This window comes from Solanum lycopersicum, chromosome 1, assembly GCF_036512215.1.
Source record: "Solanum lycopersicum chromosome 1, SLM_r2.1".
Taxonomy (NCBI): domain Eukaryota; kingdom Viridiplantae; phylum Streptophyta; class Magnoliopsida; order Solanales; family Solanaceae; genus Solanum; species Solanum lycopersicum.
In genome coordinates, this window is record NC_090800.1 from 42,016,426 (window position 1) to 42,043,453 (window position 27,028).

General features: G+C 38.4%; 1 protein-coding gene across 1 annotated transcript in view; it reads left to right on the forward strand.

The window, feature by feature from the left end:
• Nucleotides 1–658: 658 nt before the first annotated feature.
• Nucleotides 659–27,028, forward strand: part of LOC138348370 (uncharacterized) — a 30,662-nt gene continuing 4,292 nt past the window's right edge. The window contains exons 1-2 of the mRNA XM_069297578.1: nucleotides 659–749; nucleotides 1,377–2,819. Coding sequence (XP_069153679.1) covers nucleotides 1,379–2,819 — 1,441 coding nt within the window. The 5' untranslated portion in view covers nucleotides 659–749; nucleotides 1,377–1,378. The remainder of the gene's footprint in view (nucleotides 750–1,376; nucleotides 2,820–27,028) is intronic.

A 27,028-nucleotide genomic window follows, 5' to 3' on the forward strand; every position in this document is an offset into this window, starting at 1 on the left:
AGATTTGATACTTACCTCTAAAGCGTCTAGGTGATGTATATTCTTGCTTCCACAATTATTCCTCTATATATCGGTTATGTCTAAGGCTATGATGATCTCTAATATCTATGGTAATGCTTTTTAGAGTCATTGAAATTTTACGTTTTCATATCGTATTAAAGGTTCATAATCTTGATAAAACATTAATCTTTGGTAATACTCCTTGCTGGTTCACGTTGATTGTTCTATTGAGTTATAAGAAATGATTTTAATTGCAGATGGTTGCTCATAATATTCTGCTCGTGCATAGAGTCATTTATCATTTCACCGAGTCCCGGGCCGGGTAATGTTCGTGCGGAGTTTCTTGCATATGTCACCGAGTTCCTCACTAGAGGGCCGGGTATGTATATTATATATATGATTGGTGATGAGGATGGTTATGATGATGATGATGATGGAGATGACATGATGATTATTTTGCCGAGCCCCTTACTAGGGAAGCTGGGCACCTTAAATGTTAAGTATATGCATGATTTTCACTTAAAAAGTATATGTGTAGCGATATTTTGTTTCGAGTTGCCACATTGGTATCCTGTCATCTTTACCTTATGCTTTACATACTAAGTACATTGTCCGTACTAACCCCCCTTTCCTCGGGGGGCTGCGTTTCATGCCCGCAGGTGTAGACGCGCAGTTCGGTGATCCTCCCGCCTAGGATATCTACTCTGCTGATTGGGAGAGCTCCACTGTTCCGGAGCCCAGTCGTTTTGGTACATAACTTTTGTGTAGTCTTTTGCTCGTCTATGGGTATGGCGGGGCCCTGTCCCGTCGAGTTTCACTAATGTACCCTTAGAGGTCTGTGGACATTATGTGGGTTGTATATATATGTTTTGGATAATGGTCTGGACATGGTTTGTTTGGGATGTCCGCTTGTACAGGGGCAGCCTTGTCGGCTGTGTACATCATTATGCTTTGAATAGTGGCGGCCTTGTCGGCTCGCGTATGCTGTTATGGTTGAATGGTTATGACTCCTTATGAGACAGGTCCTCTTATATATATATATATGACGTTGGGGTTGGCTTGATTTGATTAAATTCCATATTGTCTTAGTTTCAGTTGGTCATACTTAGCAGGTTTGTATGTGGGTGTCCAAAACGGGCACTAATCACGGCCTATCGGGTTGGGTCGTGACAAAGAGTGGTATCAGAGCGGTTCTTCCTCGGAAGTGTCTACAGACCGTGTCTAGTAGAGTCTTGTTTATCGGTGTGTTGTGCACCACATCTATAAACAGGAAGCTACAGGACATTTATGATGTCATTCTTTCTTCTTATTCTAGATCGTGCGATAGAGCTATATTAACAGGATAATCCCTCTCTAACGAATCCATGTGTTTTCAGCTATGCCTCCAAAGAAAGCGATAGCCGCCCAGAAGGGAAAATCGGTAGCAGAAGGTACTAGTCAGACCCGAAGAGTTACTAGGGCCCGTGCCCAGTCTATGCCTGGTATTATGCTCCAGTCGGAGAGCTCTGCTACACCCCCACCGCCAGAAGAGCTTAGAGCAGCAGCAGCTCCAGTTCGGGGGACACCACCAGCCCCCGAGGCCCCAACATCTGAACCTCCAGCTCCTCAGTCAGGGGCGGAGGATAGGGCCATGAGAGATGCGGTTCAATTGCTGACTAGATTAGTGGCAGATCAGGCTCGCAGGCATAGACTAGGAGTTGATCATGCGGACAGATCTGATAGCTTAAGGGCTCGTGACTTCTTAAGTTGTAATCCTCTAGAGTTCTTTGGGTCAAGGCCACAGGATGATCCGCAAGAGTTTATTCGTCAGATGCAGCGTACATTGAGGATAATCAAGGCTTCGGAGACCGAGTCTGTTGAGTTGGCTACGTATCGTTTGCGGGATGTAGCTATTAATTGGTATGAGTCTTGGGAGTTATCTAGGGGTGAGGGTGCCCCTCCAGCGGTATGGGATGAATTTGTGGAGGCTTTCCAGGGCCACTTCCTGCCTCCAGAGATGAAGCGAACTAGAGTCGATAAATTCTTGCGTTTGAAGCAAAATGGCAGGCGCGTTCGAGAGTATAGCCTCGAGTTTGATTCATTGGCTAGGCATGCGCCTACTATTGTGGCTGATATGGCAGATAGGGTACATCGTTATGTGATGGGATTGGATCGTTATCTGATTGACGGTTGTATGGCAGTGACTCTTCAGCCAGGTATGGACATTGCTCGGGTGCAGGCATATGCACAGGGGGTAGAGGATCGGCACCGGGGACGTCAGCCAGATAGAGATTATAATAGAGGCCAGCATAAGAGGGCTAGATCAGCAGGTTATCCTGACGAGTTTCAAAGCAGGCAGTCTCAGCAGCATGTTAGATTTTCTTCCCAGCCAGCACAAAGTGCACCCCCACGTTTCATGGGTAGGGGGTTCGATCGTATGGGATATTCGGAACCTGGTCAGAGCTCTAGGGCGTCAGGGTCTCAGATGGGCAGGGGTTTGAGCCAGTCGAGGCCACCTTTGCCTCGGTGTTCTCGTTGTGGTAAGTCCCATCCTGGGGAATGTCGTTGGGCTACAGGTGCATGTTTTTCTTGCGGCCGTCAGGGCCATACTATGAGGGAGTGTCACCTTAGAGGTAGTGCAGGTGGTATGGCACAGCCTACAGGGTCCGTTGCTGGTTCATCTTCTTCTGTGGCTATGCGCCCTACGGGGCAGGGTATTCAGGCACCAGCAGGCCGTGGTAGAGGACGTGGTGGAGCTTCTAGTTCTAGCGGTCCCTCAAACCGTATATATGCTTTGACTAATAGGCAAGATCAAGAGGCGTCACCTAATGTGATCACAGGTATATTATCACTATTCTCCCGAAGTGTGTATGCATTGATAGACCCAGGTTCCACCTTATCATATATATCTCCCTTTGTTGCTAGTAGGATCGGAATAGAGTCTGAGTTGATAGAACCATTTGAGGTAGCTACACCTGTAGGAGATTTTGTCATAGCTACGCGAGTATATAGGAATTGTTCAGTAGCTATATATAGTCGTCATACCGTAGCAGATCTAATAGAGTTAAATATGATTGAGTTTGATATTATCATGGGCATGGATTGGTTGGCTGCTTGTTATGCTAATGTTGATTGCAGAGGAAAGATAGTTCGATTTCAATTTCCAGGGGAACCGATTATAGAGTGGAAGGGAAGTACAGTATCGCCGAAAGGTAAGTTCATTTCATACCTCAAGGCCGGGAAGATGGTTAGAAAAGGCTATATTTACCATCTGATTCGGGTGCATGACATAAAGGCAGAGGCACCGACTCTTCAATAAGTCCCGGTAGTTAATGAATTTCCTGATGTATTCCCCGAGGAACTTCCAGGCCTTCCTCCAGAACGGGAGATAGAGTTTACTATAGATGTACTGCCAGATACCCAGCCTATATCTATACCTCCTTATAGAATGGCACCTGCTGAGTTGAAAGAATTGAAAGAGCAATTGAGGGATTTGCTAGAAAAGGGCTTCATCAGGCCTAGTACGTCACCTTGCGGAGCACCAGTACTGTTTGTGAGGAAGAAGGATGGGTCGCTGCGGATGTGCATTGATTATAGGCAGTTGAACAAAGTAACAATAAAGAACAGGTATCCCCTCCCAAGGATTGACGATCTATTTGACCAGTTGCAGGGTGCAAAGTGTTTTTCAAAGATAGACTTGCGGTCAGGTTATCATCTGGTGCGGGTAAGGGAGGCAGATATTCCAAAGACAGCATTCCGGACCCGATATGGGCATTATGAGTTTAGAGTGCTGTCTTTTGGGCTGACTAATGCTCCAGCGGTATTCATGGATTTAACGAATCGAGTATTTAAACCATTCCTTGATATGTTTGTTATTGTATTTATAGACGATATTCTGGTCTATTCACGTTCAGAAGAGGAGCATGCAGATCATTTAAGGACGGTACTTAGGGTGCTTCAGCACCAGAAGTTGTATGCTAAATTTTCTAAGTGCGAGTTCTGGTTGACTTCAGTGGCATTCTTGGGGCATATTATTGGAGCTGATGGTATTCGGGTAGATACGCAGAAGATTGAGGCAGTAAAGACTTGGCCCAGACCTATGACACCTACTGAGGTACGCAGCTTTTTGGGGTTAGCAGGATATTACAGGAGATTCGTAGAAAAGTTTGCCTCAATTTCAGTGCCTTTGACAAGGCTAACTCAAAAGGCAGCCAAGTTCCAGTGGACAGATGCTTGTGAGCGAAGCTTCCAGCTATTAAAAGACAAATTGACTACAGCTCCAGTCCTAACTCTTCCAGAGGGACCAGACGGCTATGTTATTTATTGTGATGCTTCGGGTGTTGGGCTAGGATGTGCATTGATGCAGCATGGCAAAGTTATAGCCTATGCCTCCCGACAACTTAGGAAGCATGAAAAGAACTATCCTACTCACGATCTGGAGTTAGCGGTCGTGGTTCATGCCTTGAAGATATGCAGACATTATTTATATGGTGTCCATGTGGACATCTATACAGATCATAAGAGTCTCCAATATATCTTTAAACAGAAGGAGCTGAACTTACGACAGAGGCGGTGGTTAGAGTTGCTAAAGGATTATGATGTTGATATTTTATATCATCCAGGGAAAGCGAATGTTGTAGCAGATGCTCTTAGCCGTAAGTCCATGGGTAGCTTGACAGATGTACAACCAGAAGGGAGGGATATGGTTCAGGAGATTCAGCGGCTATCCAGCCTTGGAGTCCGTCTAGCTAATTCGGAAGATAGTGGAGTTTCTATTCGAGAGGTTGCTGAGTCCTCAATCATAGATGAGGTAAAGAGACACCAATACAAGGACCCTATTCTGGCACAGTATAGAGATGCAGCTCTTCAAAAGGAAAAGACCCCATTTAAGGTTACAACTGATGGAGTGTTACGATATGAAGGCAGATTGTGTGTATCCGATACTGCGGGGCTACGACGGCAAGTTATGGGAGAGGCACACTCTGCCCGTTATTCTATTCACCCAGGGTCAACAAAAATGTATCATGACCTCAGATGCTTATATTGGTGGGATGGCATGAAAAAGGACATAGCAGAGTTTGTTGCTCAGTGCCCAAATTGTCAACAAGTCAAGATCGAACATCAAAAGCCTGGTGGATTATTACAGGAGATAGAGATCCCGACTTGGAAATGGGAGATGATTAATATGGACTTCATTACAGGCTTACCTCGCACTCAACGGAAGTATGACTCTATATGGGTTATTGTAGATAGGCTGACGAAATTGGCCCATTTTCTTCCAGTCAGGACTACTTATTCGGCTGAAGATTATGCGAGGTTATATGTCAGGGAGATAGTGAGACTTCATGGGGTTCCCACGTCCATTATATCAGACAGAGGAGCTCAATTTACAGCCAACTTTTGGAGATCGTTTCAGAAGGGATTGGGGACATAGGTGAACCTTAGCACAACATTTCACCCTCAGACTGATGGGCAGGCTGAGCGTACTATTCATACACTAGAAGATATGTTGCGGGCCTGTATTATTGACTTCAAAGGTAGCTGGGATGACCACTTGCCGCTCATTGAGTTTGCCTATAATAATAGCTACCATTCTAGTATCCAAATGGCACCGTACGAGGCCTTATATGGGAGGAAGTGCAGATCACCTATTGGTTGGTTTGATGTTGGCGAGACTAAGTTAATAGGCCCGGATGTGATTCAGCAAGCTGTTGACAAGGTGAAGCTTATTCAAGAAAGATTATTAGCAGCCTAGAGTCGACAGAAGTCATATGCAGATAATCGGCGTCGAGATTTGGAGTTTCAGATTGGTGACTGGGTATTCCTGAAGGTATCACCCATGAGGGGTGTGATGAGATTCGGCAGGAAGGGGAAGCTCAGTCCGAGATACATTGGGCCTTATCAGATTGTTCGTAGGATAGGCAAGGTTGCCTATGAGTTGGATCTACCATCTGATTTGGAGGCGGTACATCCAGTCTTCCATGTATCGATGCTACGTAAATGTATTGGTGATCCTTCTAGAGTATTCCCTGTAGATGATATTCAGGTAACAGAGGAGTTGTCATATGAGGAGAAACCCGTGGCTATACTTGATCGTCAGGTTAGAAGGTTACGTACTAAGGATGTGGCTTCCGTCAAAGTGTTGTGGCAAAATAACAATAGGGAGGAGATGACATGGGAAGCGGAAGACGAAATGAAAAATAAGTATCCTTACTTGTTCCCCGTACCTGCAGGTAATTCAATTCCTAGCTTGACTATATTGATAGATAATGAGATTATGTAGCTGTGAGGCATCTGTAAGTTACGGAATGCAGGTTGATAGGTATAACTTTTAGAGAGACCTCGCTGGAATTTGTTTTTGCAAGACGCTAACTTAACATTCGAGGACGAATGTTCCTAAGGGGGGAAGGATGTTATGCCTCGTATTTTTTTTATATACGTAGTGCGCATCGTGATCTAGAAGACGTAAAGAAATATTAGGCAAGGATGTTATTTCCAAATGTGATATTAAGTATGAGTTGGCTAATGTAAGTGCCATTAAATTTAAGTAAGGGATTAATTAGTGGCTAATTTGGACTGATTTAATTCAATGGGCCCCACCACTCAAGGCAAAAAAATTAAAAAGGGATCAGATTGTGGGCTGGCCTTAGTGGACAGGTGTAGAGGGGGGCTGCCTCCACTTCATACTATTAAATGAGGTGGAGAAATCCACTCCATGCTATATAAAGTGGTGAAATGCATTGCTGCATATCATCTTCTTCTTCACCACTTGTCTTAGGCAGCCATGGAAATGGAGAAACCAACCCTGCAACTCTTGGCCAGCAGCTGCAAATAATTTGGTTAGATTATTAGCTAGCTTACAAGAAAGTAAAGCACGATGTTTATCTAATTGCGGCACGATTGTTGCTTGTTATAGATTAATAGCTTGAGCAGTAAATATTGGACGTGCGGCTCGATTATACGGTATGTAACGTTGTCCCTTCTTTCTTTGCTTGGCATGACTTTTAAAAATAAGCGAATAACGGACAGATTTGATACTTACCTCTAAAGCGTCTAGGTGATGTATATTCTTGCTTCCACAATTATTCCTCTATATATCGGTTATGTCTAAGGCTATGATGATCTCTAATATCTATGGTAATGCTTCTTAGAGTCATTGAAATTTTACGTTTTCATATCGTATTAAAGGTTCATAATCTTGATAAAACATTAATCTTTGGTAATACTCCTTGCTGGTTCACGTTGATTGTTCTATTGAGTTATAAGAAATGATTTTAATTGCATATGGTTGCTCATAATATTCTGCTCGTGCATAGAGTCATTTATCATTTCACCGAGTCCCGGGCCGGGTAGTGTTCATGCGGAGTTTCTTGCATGTGTCACCGAGTTCCTCACTAGAGGGCCGGGTATGTATATTATATATATGATTGGTGATGAGGATGGTTATGATGATGATGATGACGGAGATGACGTGATGATTATTTTGCCGAGCCCCTTACTAGGGAAGCTGGGCACCTTAAATGTTAAATATATGCATGTTTTTCACTTAAAAAGTATATGTGTAGCGATATTTTGTTTCGAGTTGCCACATTGGTATCCTGTCATCTTTACCTTATGCTTTACATACTCAGTACATTGTCCGTACTGACCCCCCTTTCCTCGGGGGGCTGCGTTTCATGCCCGCAGGTGTAGACGCGCAGTTCGGTGATCCTCCCGCCTAGGATATCTACTCTGCTGATTGGGAGAGCTCCACTGTTCCGGAGCCCATTCGTTTTGGTACATAACTTTTGTGTAGTCTTTTGCTCGTCTATGGGTATGGCGGGGCCCTGTCCCGTCGAGTTTCACTAATGTACCCTTAGAGGTCTGTGGACATTATGTGGGTTGTATATATATGTTTTGGATAATGGTCTGGACATGGTTTGTTTGGGATGTCCGCTTGTACAGGGGCAGCCTTGTCGGCTGTGTACATCACTATGCTTTGAATAGTGGCGGCCTTGTCGGCTCGCGTATGCTGTTATGGTTGAATGGTTATGACTCCTTATGAGACAGGTCCTCTTATATATATATATGACGTTGGGGTTGGCTTGATTTGATTAAATTCCATATTGTCTTAGTTTCAGTTGGTCATACTTAGCAGGTTTGTATGTGGGTGTCCAAAACGGGCACTAATCACGGCCTATCGGGTTGGGTCATGACATGAGGAGAAACCCGTGGCTATACTTGATCGTCAGGTTAGAAGGTTACGTACTAAGGATGTGGCTTCCGTCAAAGTGTTGTGGCAAAATAACAATAGGGAGGAGATGACTTGGGAAGCGGAAGACGAAATGAAGAATAAGTATCCTTACTTGTTCCCCGTACCTGCAAGTAATTTAATTCCTAGCTTGACTATATTGATAGATAATGAGATTATGTAGCTGTGAGGCATCTGTAAGTTACGGAATGCAGGTTGATAGGTATAACTTTTAGAGAGACCTCGCTGGAATTTGTTTTTGCAAGACGCTAACTTAACATTCGAGGACGAATGTTCCTAAGGGGGGAAGGATGTTATGCCTCGTTTTTTTATACGTAGTGCGCATCGTGATCTAGAAGACGTAAAGAAATATTAGGCAAGGATGTTATTTCCAAATGTGATATTAAGTATGAGTTGGTTAATGTAAGTGCCATTAACTTTAAGTGAGGGATTAATTAGTGGCTAATTTGGATTGATTTAATCCAATGGGCCCCACCACTCAAGGCAAAAATTAAAAAGGGATCAGATTGTGGGCTGACCTTAGTGGACAGGTGTAGAGGGGGGCTGCCTCCACTTCATACTATTAAATGAGGTGGAGAAATCCACTCCATGCTATATAAAGTGGTGAAATGCATTGCTGCATATCATCTTCTTCTTCACCACTTGTCTTAGGCAGCCATGGAAATGGAGAAACCAACCCTGCAACTCTTAGCCAGCAGCTGCAAATAATTTGGTTAGTAATCTCCTTGTTTGGTGTGTTAATTCTTTAGAATACCCTTGTTAATTATCCATTAATTTTAAGAAGGGGGCGTGACCAGTAGCTTAGGAAGTTTGTTTTAGTTATTGAATGTTCTAAGTATGAATGGAAACCATAATCGGATTATTAGTGGTGTCATGTTGGTGCTTGGGCTGTTTATATGATTCTTTGGGTTATATGTGTTATTGGTATTGCTGTGGATAATTTGGATTGTTGTCGGATTGGGACGAAGTAAGGAAAATAGGGGAGGTGCTGCCGAATTTTCGTTAGATTATTAGCTAGCTTACAAGAAAGTAAAGCACGATGTTTATCTAATTGCGGCACGATTGTTGCTTGTTATAGATTAATAGCTTGAGCAGTAAATATTGGATGTGCGGCTCAATTATACGGTATGTAACGCTGTCTCCTCTTTCTTTGCTTGGCATGACTTTTAAAAATAAGCGAATAACGGACAGATTTGATACTTACCTCTAAAGCGTCTAGGTGATGTATATTCTTGCTTCCACAATTATTCCTCTATATATCGGTTATGTCTAAGGCTATGATGATCTCTAATATCTATGGTAATGCTTCTTAGAGTCATTGAAATTTTACGTTTCCATATCGTATTAAAGGTTCATAATCTTGATAAAACATTAATCTTTGGTAATACTCCTTGTTGGTTCACGTTGATTGTTCTATTGAGTTATAAGAAATGATTTTAATTGCATATGGTTGCTCATAACATTCTGCTCGTGCATAGAGTCATTTATCATTTCACCGAGTCCCGGGCCGGGTAATGTTCGTGCGGAGTTTCTTGCATATGTCACCGAGTTCCTCACTAGAGGGCCGGGTATGTATATTATATATATGATTGGTGATGAGGATGGTTATGATGATGATGACGACGGAGATGACGTGATGATTATTTTGCCGAGCCCCTTACTAGGGAAGCTGGGCACCTTAAATGTTAAATATATGCATGATTTTCACTTAAAAAGTATATGTGTAGCGATATTTTGTTTCGACTTGCCACATTGGTATCCTGTCATCTTTACCTTATGCTTTACATACTCAGTACATTGTCCGTACTGACCCCCCTTTCCTCGGGGGGCTGCGTTTCATGCCCGCAGGTGTAGACGTGCAGTTCGGTGATCCTCCTGCCTAGGATATCTACTCTGCTGATTGGGAGAGCTCCACTGTTCCGGAGCCCAGTCGTTTTGGTACATAACTTTTGTGTAGTCTTTTTCTCGTCTATGGGTATGGCGGGGCCCTGTCCCGTCGAGTTTCACTAATGTACTCTTAGAGGTCTATGGACATTATGTGGGTTGTATATATATGTTTTGGATAATGGTCTGGACAGTTTTGTTTGGGATGTCCGCTTGTACAGGGGCAGCCTTGTCGGCTGCGTACATCATTATGCTTTGAATAGTGGCGGCCTTGTCGGCTCGCGTATGCTGTTATGGTTGAATGGTTATGACTCCTTATGAGACAGGTCCTCTTATATATATATATATATGACGTTGGGGTTGGCTTGATTTGATTAAATTCCATATTGTCTTAGTTTCAGTTTGTCATACTTAGCAGGTTTGTATGTGGGTGTCCAAAACGGGCACTAATCACGGCCTATCGGGTTGGGTCGTGACAGTTTATGACTGTAGATTCTATGCCTTACGATCTATGTCGAATATTTCCTATTCTCATTATGTGGGATACATGTTAATGTTTGACAACTACTAGGAAGTTTAGGTAGTGGAATGGGACACTGTATAGACATTGGACGACTAGAATTTGAAGATGATACTAGTGAGTCCCTAGGTCTTCTCCAAGACCATTATGTCAAAGTCCTTAATTGACGAAGGTGTCTTGAAGGGTCAAGTGAATAAAATGACTTAAGTAAAGGTATGTTAATGAAAAGGTAGATATCTAGGGTACCTTTAAGGGTTGCTTAGGTAGACTTGAAGAGGGTGTATGGGAGGTCTCTTCATGTTTTAATCAAGTTAATTTTAGAGTAACCTTAAGTGGTAAATATATGTTGAAAATGGAATAATCTTATCTTAGGTATTCTTAAGGGTTATTTAGGTGCGCTTGAAGAGGGTGTATGGGAGGTCTAATCTGGTCTTACTTAAGTAGATCTTAGGATAACGTTTGGTGGGATGGTCATATGATATATGGCTTGAAATTATATTGATGCTATATTATGAAATGTGACTATATGTGTTTATGTGGACTTGTAAGTGATTCTTATATTTGTTTTATGATGTTTTACTCAAAGAGAACATGTTTTACAAAAGTACGTTGATCATGATTTTACGCATTATGCAATTCTTAGTACAAGTGTTTGTACTAATTCCATACATTTTGTCTATCTCTAAAGGTGTAGGTGGCATTTGAGAGGAGTCACGAAGTTGAAGCTTCGATAAGTGTTCATTTAAGCAAAGAGTTGGTATAGTCCTCACTATATTCGAGGACATCTTGATATTTATCTTTCCTTATTGAATGTATTGTAATAAACAAAGTTATTTTCCTATGTGTTGAAGTGTGAGTCATGTCCCAATATATTCTAAGATGGGGGGGGGGACATTGAGACTTAATGTAAGACCCCCAAAATGACTTAGGTGAAGCTAGAGCCTAACATGTTTTTCATGATGGTGTAAGGTCCTAAAATTTTCTTTAATGTGGTATACATGAAGTTAAGAGTTTAGGTGCATTAAATGGCAAGGGACGACAAAGACGTTCGACGATTAAGTCACCTATGTGCCTCATATGTGTTTTTATGTGATTCATGAGGGTATAAGGTCCATAAGTGAGTTATTATAGTGTATATAAACAGTCTATCAAGTTTCGTGATGTTTGGAGGTGAAATGTCCAAGAACGCTCATGACGTTCGAAAGGTGTTCCTTGAAACGACCTTGGGTGTTTATGTATGTTTCATCGAGTTTTACGTGTTAATTTTGGATGAAACTTATGTTGTAGGTCCTAAACTATTATGCAAGCATATTTAGGTTAGAAACGTCCGGGTACGACTCTAAATAGGACCAACAAGGGTCCCTTTAGGAGGACCCCAACTTGGAGCTCAACACTGCCAGGCAGTACAAAACTAGGTCCCAAATGACGGCCAGTCGACAAAGACAACGACCCTTTAATTGGTGGAGTCTATGGAGAATGAAGGATGGAAGGTTGGGTAGCAGCAGGAGCAACCATGATACCCCATCGACGGGGCATGGTCTCAACCATGGACCGTCAATGGTAGGTCGTCGAAGGTGCTGTGAGGTTGCTGTCAGTGTTTGTTAAGGACTTGGGTTTTTGGGAAATTCACACCAAGTCTTATAAAATGTGTGTACGGTTTTTTTGATTTCTTATAGGTATTTTAAGAGTATATAAGTCATTAAACACTCATTATAACCCTAACACCTAATCAAAACACATTCCCTCTAAAAGTTCCTCCCAAAACCTCCATGAGAGTTCAAGGTGAAGATGGAGCTTGAAGATAATTCTTCAATGGAGTTTCTTCTTCAATTTTTATTGGGTTCTTCTATTAAGGTATGGGAGTTCTTTATCTAAAGTTTTCTATCATAATAGAGCCAATTCCAAAGATGATTTTCAAAGTTTTGAAAAAGATGAAAAGTTCAATTTTTACTCTAAATCTTGGATCTTGCATAAATGGTTTTCAAACGTTAATATATGATGTAATTGATGTTTAATTTATGTTTTCCAATTAAATTATCCACGAACCCTTGACATTCACAAATCTCCCAATTTGACAAAAATATGGGTTATGAGATCTTATGTTGATATTTTTGAATTCATGAGTAGATCGTTATGGGCTTCTGATTCATGTATAGATTATGGTTAATTTGTTTATAATAGGCTCTTTCAAATTCATCAATTGAATATTGTACATTCTTAGATCTATTGAATATTAAGCTTATTTGATTTATATTGACTTAAGGTTTATGAATTCAAATGTCGTTACATAAAGGCTTTTGATATGTACAATGATTATAGAAAAAAATTAATATCTAGGTTACATTGGATTGATGAATATGTAGTAATATGACCTAGCGTCATGAATATTCTTTTAATTATATTGAATTTTTTGTTATGGCCACGGGTAAGGGCTTTATGATATCGAATTGGATGATTTAGCTTTTAAATTGAAGTGGTAAAATGAAGTGGGGGTATGATGCTCTAGTTACTTTTAATTTATGTTAATTAGACTTCATTTATATTCTGATTGGCACGGTCCACTTATGGTGGCGGTGCTATGTGAATTGATGTGACCTTGTCGGCGTTAATTTATGTAAGATAAAGATCATAGTCTTATTGGCACTACTTGAAGTACTATGATGTTTAGTATATTTGTTTTATGTGAAGTATGAGTATATCTATCGATATGTAAAGTAATGTAAAAGTATGTGTTCTTTCTATGTATGTTAGAAAATCAGGTAGATTATGACTATGTTATTCTATGTGTTGTCTGAGGGTTGATGCATGGTTGTTCCTACATGAATATAAAAATTTATAATTGTTACATTGATGATGATATGGTAGAGTGTAGGATGACATAAAGATGATAATGGTTATTCCTATGTGCTTATAGAATGAAATGTAATATGTGTTAAGGTAAAGTATATGGTGTCTTTTGTTGGTTGACTTGTTTACCTTGCTTGATGTATGTATCAAAGTGAATATGTGATGTCTTGACTAAGGATGCTAAAGTCTCTTAGTCTTGAATGCATTAATGATATGTGACCTTGAATGATGTTATGAGGGTCTTTATGTGAAATATTGAACCTAGTGGTAAGGTTATGAATGTTGAAGTCGTAAGACATAACGGTATCCTTCAATTAAAGAAATGATGGACTTAAGGTGTATTAGCTGGAATTGCATAATTTTAAACCTTAGAAAAGTTATCATGAGCTTCTTCTCGCCATTGGAAGGTAGCCCTAAGAGGACCTCTTTTGTAGGATAAATGTTATTGGGTTATGAATCTTACATGGAAACCCTTTATACAAACCTTAATTGTGAATTACTCTATGAGAACTAAGGCTATCACCGAGTGAGTATGGTAGGGTAAGTATTTCTATTGAATGTATGAGACTATATTACAAAGCATGCCCTTCAGATTCCTTAACCATGTGCCTACATGAGATGTGCCCAAGTTCTACCATTGGAAAGTATAATACCCTCATCGGACTAGGTTAGAACACCGGATTCCATGTCTTGCTACCATGATCTATATCGGTTATTTTCTTTGCTTATCATATGGGATACTTACTAGTATTAGGGAAGTTCTATGAAGTTAGGAGGTGGTATTGGACGTTATCTAGACATTGCACAATAGCATTTGAACGTGTTAGTGAGAGTCCTTAGGTCATGTCCAAGACAATTATGGATGTAATCCTCTTGATTTACATAAGTAAGTCTTTTGATATCCTTTGTTAAGGAGAACGTCATATTATCTATGAGTTGATGCTTTGATGTCTTGTAAGTATGTGCGTCTCATTATGAGTGGTATTAAAGATCATTTAGGTGTGCCTAGAGAGGGTGTATGGGTGGTCTCTCTTAATCTCACTTAAAATGAATCTTAGGATATCTTTAAGTGAGGGAATTACATGCTAAAAGGTGTGTAGAGTGAAGATAAGAAACTTCACTGTACAGTAAAGGAATACACTGTAACTTTGAAGTAAATTCACCATAATGTTTTCCAAAAATATGATAATTACTTAAATGATTTTTATGTGTTTTATTGCTTGTTGAATGTTGTTCTTATTATATAGTATTATGTTTTAATCGAAATTTATTAGAAGAATGCTATTTACTAAATGTCCCTTTTTCATGTTTTTGTGTTGCTTGCATACTTAGTACATTCAATGTGCTAACCCCTTGTTTTCCATTTTTGACTTAAGTGTAGGGAATGGAAGTCTTGATGTTATATGGAGGATTAATAGGTTTCGAAGGCTTTGAAGATTAAGTATTGGTTAGTCCTCAACGATTTTGTGTTATGAATTTTATATGGAACCGATTTATACGAACCTTAATTGTGAATTACTCTATTTGAACTAAAGCTAGCGCCGAGTGAGTATGGTAAGGTAACTAGTTCTATTAAATGCATGAGACTAGATTACAAAGCATGCCCTTCAGATTCCTTAACCATGTGCCTACATGGGATGTGCCCAAGTTCTACAAATTGGAAAGTAGAATACCCTCATTGGAGTAGGTTAGAACACCGGATTCAATGTCTTTCTACCATGGTATATGTCGTTTATTTCTTATGCTCATCATATAGGATACTTACTAGCATTAGAGAAGTTCTATGAAGTTAGGTGGTGGTAGTGTACGTTATTTAGACATTGCAAAATAGACTTCATAGGTGTTAGTATGAGTCCCTAGGTCTTGTGCAAGACAATTATGGACGTTATCTTCTTGATTTATGTAAGTCTTTTGATAGCCTTTCTAAGAAGAATGTCATATTATCTATGTGTTGATGCTTTGATGTCTTTTAAGTATGTGTGCCTCAGCATGAGTGGTATTAAAGACCATTTAGGTATACGTAGAGAGGGTGTATGGGTGGTCTCTCTTTGTCTCACTTAAATGAGTCTTAGGATAGCTTTAAGTGAGGGAATTACATGCTAAATGTGTGTAGAGTGAAGCTAAGAAACTTCACTTCAATGAAGGAATTCACTTTAAAATAGAAGTAAGTTCACCATAATGTTTTCCAAAAACGTGATAATTACTTAAATGATTTGCTATGTGTTTTATAAGTTGTTAAAAAATGTTGTTCTTATCATTATAGTATTAGGTTTTAATAAAAATTCATGAAAAGCATGCTATTTACTAAATGTCCCTTTTTCATGGTTTTTGTATGGCTTCCATACTTTGTACATCTAATGTGCCAAACCCTTGTTTTCCCTTTTTTACTTAAGTGTAGGGAATTGGAAGTCTTGATGTTCCATGGAGTATTAATATGTTTGTAAGGCTTTGAAGATGAATTATTGGTTAGTCCTCATCTTTTTGAGGACAATATCCACATGTCCTTTATGTCATAGTCTTTATTTTATTGTCTTGTATGGGATTAGTCCCAAGTATTGTATACTCTAAAGTTTAGATAGTTCAAGTAGATGGTGTAACGATTTAATGTTTTAAATGAATGTCTTCCCCTTGTGTAATGTTTATGAAAGAGTTCTTCGTGTGTGAAGAAAGTTTTAAATTCTTGCTCATATTAGTATGTTTATTATGCAATGAATGATAAGAGAGTCTTAGATGAGACTTATTGAAGTCTCATTTACCATGAGAAGACACAAGGATGCTCTAACATCGAGTGTGTACTTGTGTGTTATGAAAAGCTTGGTATTACTGAATCAGGTTTAGGTAGTTTCTTAGTTGTCTTATGAACCACATCTAGTAGAGTCTTGTTTATAATGTGAAGGGCACCACATAATAAATAGGAGGCTATTGTGTTCGAGGAAAAACTTCACTTTTTCATTCATCAAATCGTGCCCAAGAGGTTTGTATATGGTGTCTTTCCCTTGTCTCCCTTATGTATTTGTCCCTTGAGGGTTACGTTATGATGTTTGGGTTGAGAAAGTAAAAAGATGAGATGTGACTTGTTAGATGAGGTATGGTAGAAGATGGTTTGGACCTTAGATTGGTTTGGTTACCTTTTGAAGGGTAGTTAAGATGGAAAGAATGATAAGGTATATTGATAGGAAATTGAAGGAAATGGTTGTTGAGATAGTTGAAGTTTCTTAATACCCCAATCATAGGAAGGGATATGATGGGATTTTAAATAGAAAATGTGAGTTTTCCTAGTAATGGGGATGTAGTGGTTAGATGACGAGACCTTTTGAGATTCTTTAGTCATCATAAGGTAGACCTTGGTAAGAAAGTATTAGTAAAGTTTAAGGTGCCTTGAGGGAGTTCCTTATAGTAGATGTTATGTTGACCTTAGTATGGGTTCCTTCTAAGTGGGGGAGTATGGTTTGTAGATGGGATAGAAAATACTAGAAGAATGTTGCATGTGCATGGTGTTTAGTAGTTTTGTTGAAATTTAATTTCATTAACTTCTTGCATTGTGTATTTTATGAAGCCATGGTTATGTTTTAAGATGTGTTTATCTGATGTTACCTTGCATATTATTTGGTTTCTATCACGAATTGCCTAAAAGTTGCACAAGTTCATTGTATAGAATTGGCAGTTCACTGTGGAGATTTTCAAAATTTCACTAATTTATTCTTTGTTCTATAATTTTTGTAATGTGGTTATGACTTATGAATATGAACATGATATTGAATATAAAATTATTTTTCGTTATTTGGAATGAAGAATGTGATTTTGTAGCATGATGAGTTATAGAATGTTTTCTAGTTTCTTGTTGTGTTGTGATTCTCTTAATTATGTGAAATTGATGTTCTCTTGGATGTTTGTATTGTATGATATTTTATATGGTATGGTCATGAGTTGTTAAGTTGAATCTCCTCTTGGAAGAGTGGCCAGTGTCATTCAAGGACGAATCTTGTCCAAGTGAGGGAGATTGTAAGACCCCAAAAATGACTTAGGTGAGCCTAACATGGTTAAGATGATGGTCTAAGGTTCTAAAATAGTCTATAATTTGGTATAGAGGTAGTGTCTAAGAGTTTTAGGTGCATTGGAAGTTAAACGTCAAGGGATGACCAAGACGTTCTATGACAAAGTCATCTATGTGCCTCATATGTGGTTTTATATGTTTATATGTAATTAATGAGATTCTAGGTCCTTAAATGAGTTATTATAGTTTATATAGGTAGTTTGTCCAGTTTCGTGAATTTTGGAGGTCAAACGTCCAAGAACGTCCTTGATGTTCAAAAGGTTTACCTTGAAACGATCTTGCATGTCTATGTATGTTATATCGAGTTTTACGTATTCGTTTTTGATGACACTCATGTGGTAGGTCCTAAAATCGCACGCGAGCATATTTTGATTGGAAACGTCGGGGTCAACTCCAAGTAGGATCCACAAGGAGCCCTACAGGAGGACCCTAACTTGGAGCTCAACACTGCTAGGCAATGAAAAACGACAACCAAAATAATGGCTAGGCGACCAGGTGACGGCTCGTTGATTGGTGGTGTTGATGGATCCTGAAGTATGGACGATTGGAGAGCAGTAGGAGAAACCACGAGAACCCATCGACAGGGCGTGGTCTCACCTACGGACCGTGCTGGTGCTATGAGGTTGCAACCAGTTTCTGTTAAGGACTTCGGTTTTTTGGGAAATTCACTCCAAGTCTTGTAAATATGAGGACGGTTGTTTTTAGTGTTTATGGTATTTTAACAGTATATATAAGTCATTAAACTCTCATTATAACACTAAAACCTAAATCAAAACACATTCCCTCCAAAACTTCCTCCTAGAACCTCCATAAGAGTTCAAGGTAAATATGAATCTTGAAGATGGTTATTCAATGGAGTTTCTTCTTCAATTTTCATTGGATTCTTCTATTAAGGTATGGGAGTTCTTCAGATAAGGCTTGCTATCACCTTAGATCCAATTTCAAAGATGATTTTCAATGTTTTCCAAAAGATGAAAAGTCCAATTTCTCCTCTAAGTCTTGGTTTCTTGAATGAATGGTTTTCAAAAGTTAAGATATGATGTAATTAATGTTTAATGGATGTTTTCAAATGAATTTCTCAATGAACACTTGACATTCACAAATCTCTCAATCTGACTAAAATATGGGTTATGTGATCATGCTTTGGTATTGATGAATTTATTAGTAGATCATTTTGGGCTTTTGATTCATTTATAGATTATGGTTAATTTGTATATAGACTTTTTCAAATTGATCGACTGAATATTTTATATTCTTAGATATATTGAATAATAAGCTCATTGAATTGATATTGACTTATGTTTTACGAATTCAAATGTAGTCATGTAGGCTTTTGATTTATGTAATGATTATACAAAAAAATTAATATCTAGGTTACATTAGATTGATGAAAATATAGTAATTTCACCTAGTTTCATGAGTATTGATATAATTATGTTTAATTGGTTGTTATGACCATGGGTAAGGGCCTTATGATATCGAATTGGATGATTTAGCTTTGAAATTGAAGTGATAAGATGGAGTGGGTGTATGCTACCCTAATTCCTTTTATTTTATGTTAATTAGACTTCAATTATATTTTGATTGGTACGGTCCACTTATGGTGGCTATATGAATTGATGTTGCCTTTTCGGCATTACTTTATGCAATAAGATGATCATCGCCATGTCGGCACTATTTGAAGTTCTATGATGTTTAGTATAGTTTTTTATGTGAAGTGTGAGTATATCTATCTATATGTGAAGTAGTATGAAAGTATGTGTTCTTTCTATGTAGGTTAGGAAATCATGTAGACTATGACTATATGCTTCTATGTGTAGTCATAGGGTTGATACATGGTTGTTCCTACTTGACTATCTGAATTCATATTTTTTACATTGATGATGATATGGTAGACTTTAGGATGACGTAAAGATGATAATGGTTATTCCTATGTCCTTATAGAATGACAAGGAATATGTGTTAAGGTGAAGTATGTGGTGTCCTGTCTTGGTTGACTTGTATCCCTTACTTGATGTATGTATGAAAGTGAATATATGATGTCTTGAATTATGATGCTAATGTTTCTTACTCTTGAATTTATTAATGATAAGTGACTTTGAATGATGTTAAGAGGGTCTTTATGTTAAACCTTTAACCTAGTGGTAAGGTTATGAATGTTGATGTCGTAAGCCATAATAGTATCCTTCAATTAAAGGAATGATGGACTTAAGGTTGATTTAATGGAATGGAATAATATAAAACCTTAGTAAAGTAATCATCATATTCTTGTCACAATTTTAAGGTAGCCCTAAGAGGACCACTTTGGTAGGGTAAATGTCATTGGATTATTAACTTGATATGGAACCCCTTTATATAAACCTTTAATGTGAATTACTCTGTGAGAAAAAAGGCTAGCACCGAGTGAGTATGGTAAGGTAAGTAGTTCTAGTTAAAGGATGAGACTAAATTACAAAGAATGCCCTTCATATTCCTTAACCATGTGCCTACATGGGATGTGTCCAAGTTCTACTATTGACAAGTAGAACACCCTCATCGGAGTAGGTGAGAACTCCGGATTCCATGTCTTGCTATGATGCCATGGTCTTTGTCGGTTATTGCCTATTCTCCTCATATGGAATACCTACTAGCATTAGAGAAGTTCTTTGAAGTTTAGGTGGTGGCATTGGACGCTATCTAGACATTATACAATAGGCTTTGAAGGTTTTAGTGAAAGTACATAGGTCTTCTCCATAACCATTGCTTGAATTTCCTTTATGTGATGAATGAGTCTTTAATGATCTAATGAATGTATCACATCGGGTGGGGCCATTCTCCTAGATCAGAGCTTGTGGGACGGGACTATTCGGTTGATTCTCTTCCTCGCGTAAAGGACTACTTTTGCATCGGCTCTCTATGGCAGATCATGTTCACCAAGAAATGACCCCAAATTGGATCTTGGTCTATTTGAGGAAAGATTCTTGAATAACATGCTAAGAATATTCTTACAAGTCCTTGTCCATTTCAGACCAATCGGCCTGTTTTTACGGTAGAGGGGGAGAGGGGAAGTCGTACCCATTCTCGATTCGGGCAATGAATTAATTTAAGAATTTATGTTAAATGGATTTATACTTGAAACCATCTAAATTTTATAGTATACAATACTTGGGACTAATCCCATACAAGAGTTGAGTTTGACTTTCCTCATCAATATTTGTCGTGGCTAAAGAGTTGAGGTTGTAAGTGTCTACTCCTAATCCCTTATTTTGTGTTTGTTGGAGTATGACTACAAGAAGAATGGCCATAGAAGATAGGAAAAAGGAATAGTGTAAGAGGAAGTTCCTCAAGGTGGACTAGCTCGACATGGAGTTCAAGTTCCTCTAGATGCCCAAGTGCGTCCCTAAGGTGATCATGTACCTATTGGAGGGGAGGTTAATGAGGTTCCAGCGGTTCCCCCAATTATGGTTAATGAGGAGATTAGATAGGCTATCCTTACTTAGCCCGAGCTATGACTACACAATTGAAAAGAGATATTGAGCCTAGAGCAATGCTTTAGAGAGTACTATCGCTTTAAGATTATGGAACTTTATGAGGATGCATCCTCCTATCTTTCTTGGTTCTAAGGTGGGGGAATATCCCCAATCCTTCTTACATAAGGTATATACGATAGTGCAGTCTATGGGGGTGACTTCTAAGGAGAAGGCAGAGTTAGCTTCATACATATTGAAAGACCTTCCTCATGTTTGGTTCACTCAATGGGAGGATAGTAGGACAGTTGAATCGGTTCCCTTAGAGTGGGAAGAGTTTAAGGAAACATTCTTAGAAAGGTACAGCCCCGTTATAAGAGGGAGGTTAAGATTGAAGAGTTCATAAACCTTTGACAAGGTAACATGAGTGTTGAGGAGTATCCCCTAAAGTTTATCCTATTGTCGACGTGTGCTCCATCATTGGTGTCTAACCCTAAGGTTGATAAGAGTAGGTTCTTGATAATGTTTCGGATATTTTGAAGGAAGAGTGTTGTACAACCATGCTCCATTATGACATGACTCTATCTAGGCTTGTGGTGTATGCTCAATCCATTAAAGATTCTAAACTTGGGAAGTGATGTAGAGATACTAAGAGGGGAAGATCCGTTGAGCAAGTTCAACCTAAATTTAAGAAGAGGGCTCCAATTCAAGATGGTTCGAGTTCTCATAAGACTAATATGAGAGAGGTGGTGAATCCAAGTGGTTAAGCCAACCTGCGCTACTAATGGGAAAAATCACTTTGGGAAGTGTCTAGCCGGTACTAGTGGATGCTTTGGTTTTGATAAGGATGATAACAAGGTGAGAGATTGTCCTACTAATGCAGCTAGAGGAAGAGAGGCCAAGCAAATTCCTCTTAATGCTCCGGATGGTGGTGCTCCAAAGAGGAATCGTCTCTGTGCTCTCCAAGCTAAGGGATCCAATTCGGGTGATGATGCCGCTACGTTTTAGTTTCTCTTTTTGTTATTATGGTTTCCTTCTAAGTAGGGGGAGTATGGTGGGTAGTTGGTTTATAGACTGTTGTATCTACTATTCTATTGTGTTCAAGCTTGATAGATAGAATGTCATAGTAGCATGTTGAATTGTTGCATTGTGTTTAGGAGTATTGTTGGAATTGAATTTCATTGGTTCTTTACGTTATGCATTTCATTAAGTTATGATTATGATTGCATATTCAGTTTATATGGTTATATCTCTTATATTATCATGATTTCATCATTAATTGCTTAAAAGTTGCATTTTTAAAATTTTGAATAATGTTCATAGGATGTATTTGGGATGCTACTAAACACATCATCTCATCTTACGAAGAGTTTACACCTCAAAACTCCCCTTTTGAACTTATCTTAGCTTCATTAATTCATTCAAGTGTGAGTTTATGTGTACATGTGAGAACACCTGTCACATAAGAATCAATTGATTTACATTTAACTTCTATACATGCTTAGACCTTCATTCATCACACACACTTTACATGCTTCACATATTCATATGAGTCCTTTAGACATAATCCTTAGCATACTTCTCATACAAGTTTCATAAAACAATTAACAAGAATAGCATCATTTAAGCATACACTCTAGCCTACTTCACATAATGGTTTTATAAGGCACATTTAACAAGAATAAATTTCTTATCATCTTACTTCACATACCAAGCCTTCATGGCATAATTCACAATAAACAAGTAACTTCACATTCATACAATTAAAGTAAACACCACCACCATGAAGTTGGACGATACCACTCAAGAGCATTACAAAATTAAAGCCAAACAACGTAAACAACTTACCCTTTTATCCAAGCTTTCATCACCTACAACATTTTACTCAATATTCCATCATAATATAGACCTTTGGGCAGTAGCTAAACCTCAATAACAATATAAGGAAAGCAAAGTTCAAAGATTACAAAACTGAGCTCATTTAACCCATTTCTTAAGCCAACATTTGTAATATAGACATATCTTTGCGATCATTTTACAAATTTTCAAAAAAGAAATGATACGACCTCTAGGAATAGAATTTCCCTCCTTCCACTCTAAAACAGGAACATTTGGAAAATTAAACTTCACTACCCTTGTTCTACAATATATGTAGGAAAAGCAAGAATGCAACCAATCAATATCAAATATGACATTAAAATAAAGCATATCAAGTTCTAGTAGTTCAACATGAGTAACTCAATTGGGCAACATCATATCAAAAATTCTATGTACTCTCTTTGAGACAACCGATATACCCACCGGGGTAAACACCATAAAAGGTTCATTCAAGATATCAGGCAAGATATCAAACTTTTTATCCATCAAGTGAGTAACAAAAGATAGTCTAGCACCCGGATAATGTAAGGAATAAACATCAATAGGGAAGACTTTCAACATATCGGTCACCACGTCGGGAGAAGTATCTTGCTCACCTCTAGAGCAGTGAGTATAAAATAGTTTTTCATTGGAGCATCACCATTAGACCCACCTGCTTGAAATTGACCATTATACTTGTCTTGCCCCTTCAAATTTTTGAAATCTCAAATTTTGTTACAACTTTTACCACAACTAAAACAATTTCCCATTCCAACTAAGCATTCACCGAGATGATCTTTTCCAAACTTGACACAAGTAGTCTTCTTGTTTGGTTAATTAGTATCCCTTTCCTATTTATGCTTAGGGTTAGGCACCCTATAATCCCTAGCCTTAGGGAACCTGGAAGGAGCTTTGTTGAAAAAACTATTTTTGAACCTAGGCTTATCTTTGATATCAAGCTTACCCTTTCAAGAACCACCATCAAATGACATTGCCTTTTTAGGGATCTCTACTATTTCTCTTAGCCCTTACATCTTCAAATTTTTGAGCATGAACTATTAGACAAGAAATGTGCATATTATAATGTATCATAGTCGAATGACATTCTTCTTGCAAGTCATCCAACACTCTCATCAAAAAGCGGTTCATTTCATCTCTAGGATTGGAAATCAAACAAAGAGCATATGTAGACAATTTAGTGACTTTCAAAGTGTATGAAAAAACACTAATACCTCCTTGACGAAGGTTGATGAGCTCCACCACATTTTCTTCCCTCTTCTCCCAAGGAAAGAATTTATTAAGAAAAGCCTTCTTGAAAACCTCCCATGCCACCGGTCCACCTCTTAAAGGCCTATTGTCTCTCCATTGGATGTACCAAGTTTGGGTCATGTATTTGAGTTGATAAGTGGCTAACTCGGCCTTCTCACTAGAAGTCAAACCCATAGCATAGAGGATCTTGTAGATTTTGTCAATGAACTCTTGGTGGTCTTCCTCAACGTTGGACCCATAGAAAGTAGGGGGATTCATCCTACTGAAATACCTAAAACTGGAGATCATTGTACAAACATGTTTGTTTGCTCGGGGTACAACCTCCCGTTAGCTTGGGCCGTCATGGCTTGAGCTTGAGTAGTGACGGCTTGTGTTGGAGTAGTAATCGATTGGGACATTTGGAGAAGGGAATCCCTTATGTCACCTTTAGTCAATGGAGGAGGATTGATTGGACCTTGGTCATCATTAACATCTTCTTCAAGAGGAGGGACTTGATTGCCTTAGGGAGGAGCTCCCGCATTTGCGATCTCTTTACCAAGTCTTCATGCCGCGTTCCTTCGAGTATTCATTGCCTATAATCACAATAAAATGATTAGATGTTAAGCGCACATAGAGTACAACACCCTATAGGTATGACATCGGATTTCCAAGAATGTGAGAGTTTCCTAATCATCTTATAGTTTCATATTCATAAGTTTGACACACTTCCCATTTATTATTACGAATACACAAAGATGTTGTTAAGTGAGACATCAATCTAAATATATTCAACCTCATGCTCTGATATAAAGTTTGTCACATCCGGGGAGCACCCCCTAGATGCAACTAGTGGCGGCGACCTCTTTGAGGACTGAAACTAGCCTCTAAGCTTATATCATTACATTAATAGGTCAATGATGTGGAAAAACATAAAACTTTTTCATTACTTCTACATTGAGGTTTGCATACACCTCTACATACACGTAACCTTTATATCGAGTATACATAGACCTTTCGTATATGAAAATTACATAGTTTTCTACTGTTATTGCACATAGATATATAAGATTTAGCTATCTAAAATGAATGTCTCATCTCATAACCATATAGCAACAATATAACAATTTGGGTCAAGGCCATACATCAATGTAATAAGAGCCATATATAGACTATACTACTCAAATGAAAAGGAAAGAATATAGAAGTCATAAAAATAGAACAACTTCAGAAACATGATAGTGGATTGCCCTGGGAAAGTGACTACCTACCCAACTTAGATGAGTGAGAATACCAAGTCTTCCTTCAAAGTCGTCTCAGAAGCCCTTCAACGACGGGAACCTATAATTTTGGGGCAAAAGGGAGGAAATGGGGTTAGTACACAACTTGTACTAAGTATGAGACCATATGCACACATATCATTAAATCACACTAAATGGGGACAACTCATTAAAGTATGCAATTTACTTTGAAAAGCCTTTTGAACTTTCAAGAATATTATACCAATCAATAAGAAATATTTCATTAATTCAAAAGCATGAACATCACAAGACCAACAATAATAAATCTAGTCAAGTCAACATGCATATCACATAATTGAACACATAGTAAAGGCAACTCTATGATCAAGTTATAATAGAAACAAGTATGGAAAAGTGTTCATTATAGAATAACCAAAGCAAGATAGTTATCCATGAATCCTTATTAACTCAACAAGTGTACTGACCAAGCAAAGTCTTATAACCTTACTCAATCAAGTAAACCAAACATGAACCATATTTAATGTCAACCTTCACATAGCATATCAATTAAAAGTACATATCATCATACTTTAGAAATAGAGACCATACACATATTCATAAGTGAAACCAGTCATCATGTAGTATCATCAATGAGCAAGGTCATCATATGCATATCATGTACCATTAGAATCATATACATATAGAAGAAAAACCTTCTAAAGCTTTCTTCAAGTCATAGGTAGAGTCCATACTCCTACCTAAGCTATGGTAGACCTCTTAAGTCACTTTAGTTGGTTTGTACTTCATTGCTTCATTTTCGTTTACGGAACACTTGACTTAACATACATAGACCACAAGATATAAGTGTAGAATCCTCCAATGTGAAACCTTATACCGATGGAAGGTGGCCTACCAACCAAAGTAGAACAAAACATAAACATAGTTTTCTAGGTAAATCCACTAGCTAGTCTTTCTATGGGGGTGAAATGGTTGAGGAACTAGGAGTTTTATATGAACCCTCCACATGTCATTAGGAAATTGGAGCCTCAAATCATGATAATAGTTAGAGTGAGTATCCCTCAGAGGTGAGTCAAAACATCATGTGGAACTAAGCTTATGTTTCTTTTGGAAATGTCTTTATTGTCTTTATTAATATTCATAGATTAATGTAAATCATAGGATGTATACCTTATATAATCATCATGATCATATCTCAACAACAATTGCATGAGTATTGTCCTTTCATTAAAACTCATATAAGTGAGGTTAGCACAGTTACATAATCACACCATGATAAGGCACATTGGTAGGTTGTCACCATCCTTATAACATTTACATATTAGCCAACAAATTAATAAAGCATAGTCAAGGAATTTCAATTCAACATCATACCAACCCTATCAATCATAATACAAGGTATAGTTCGATAAAACATCGTTGAAGTAAGGAGTTGAGATCACAAGACTTACAAGGTATGCTTAATAATCAACATACAGGTGTTACCATTAACCCTTTACTCAACCCAATAATTAACATGATAACAAAGCCATTTGAATCACTACATCACAATCTATGACTAGTTAATAGCTTAAGATAAGAGACTTAGGTCAAAATTCATAATCTACTCCAGAACCTAGATTAATTACTCAAGAACTATCATGATAGGACTACAATTCATCTTAATCTATTCATAATTGATAATAT